Source organism: Dufourea novaeangliae, unplaced genomic scaffold (assembly GCF_001272555.1).
Source record: "Dufourea novaeangliae isolate 0120121106 unplaced genomic scaffold, ASM127255v1 scaffold73, whole genome shotgun sequence".
Classification (NCBI taxonomy): domain Eukaryota; kingdom Metazoa; phylum Arthropoda; class Insecta; order Hymenoptera; family Halictidae; genus Dufourea; species Dufourea novaeangliae.
Genome location: NW_015373943.1, coordinates 35,583 through 36,455, shown reverse-complemented (window position 1 = coordinate 36,455; position 873 = coordinate 35,583). Strand labels below are relative to the sequence as shown.

The 873-nt window shown below is 41.6% G+C and overlaps 1 protein-coding gene across 1 annotated transcript; it reads right to left on the bottom strand.

Moving 5' to 3' along the window:
* Window positions 1-269: 269 nt before the first annotated feature.
* On the bottom strand, window positions 270-873 carry LOC107185919. Its single transcript, XM_015573696.1, is given in 3 exon segments — window positions 270-488; window positions 491-729; window positions 792-873. Coding segments are annotated over 3 exon segments (540 nt in total).

Below are 873 nucleotides of genomic sequence, written 5' to 3'. Positions count from 1 at the left end.
GCCTTTTCTGTTGACAATCGCCGGATACTTTTCGATTAAAGATTGGTTCACTCGATCCAATTGTTCACAATAAAGGTCTGCATTAACAGTTTGTCCAGGTTTCAGCACTTCAAAGTGAACAATTCCGCGAATACTCCACCAAACACACAGAAGCGCCTTTTTGGGATGTAAACCCGGCTTCGCAGTACTTCGTGGTGATTCATTTGGAGAGAGCCACTGCCTTTTGCGTTTTGGATTATCATATAGGACCCATTTTTCGTCTCCAGTGATCAAACGATCAAAAAACGGTTCTGTATGGTGCCGTTGAAGCAATACGTTGCATGTGATGGATCGGTTGGCTTTGTTCTCTTCGGACAGATTATGGGGGACCCAAACACCTGCTCTGCTTATTTTTCCAATCTGCTGTAAATGTTCCTGGATGGTCGACCAAGGTTGGTTAAGGGTGTATGACAGTTCTTCGATTGTTTGACATGGATTTGCTTCGACTTCTTTCTGCCCTTAGCATGTCGTTGTCTAATGTCGTTGGTCTTCCTGATCGATAGGAGTCAGAGAGATCAAAATTACCGGATCTGAAGTTGGAAAACCATCTTTGACATTTACGAACGTATAATGCACTTGGATAAACATCGCAAATGTTTTTGGTCGCAACTGTTGCGTTACTACCCTTGCGAAACTCAAAAAGCATACAATGCCGGATATGCTCTTCTGGTATTTGGCTGGCCATTTCACCCCAAATTACAAAAAAAAAATTTAATATTGAATTATTTAGAAGTGAACAAGTCACAATAACCTTAAAATGACTTTGGCACGCCTTCGAGATACACAATGAGCTGACAAATGACAATCAAATATCGACATGCGCAGAAACGACAT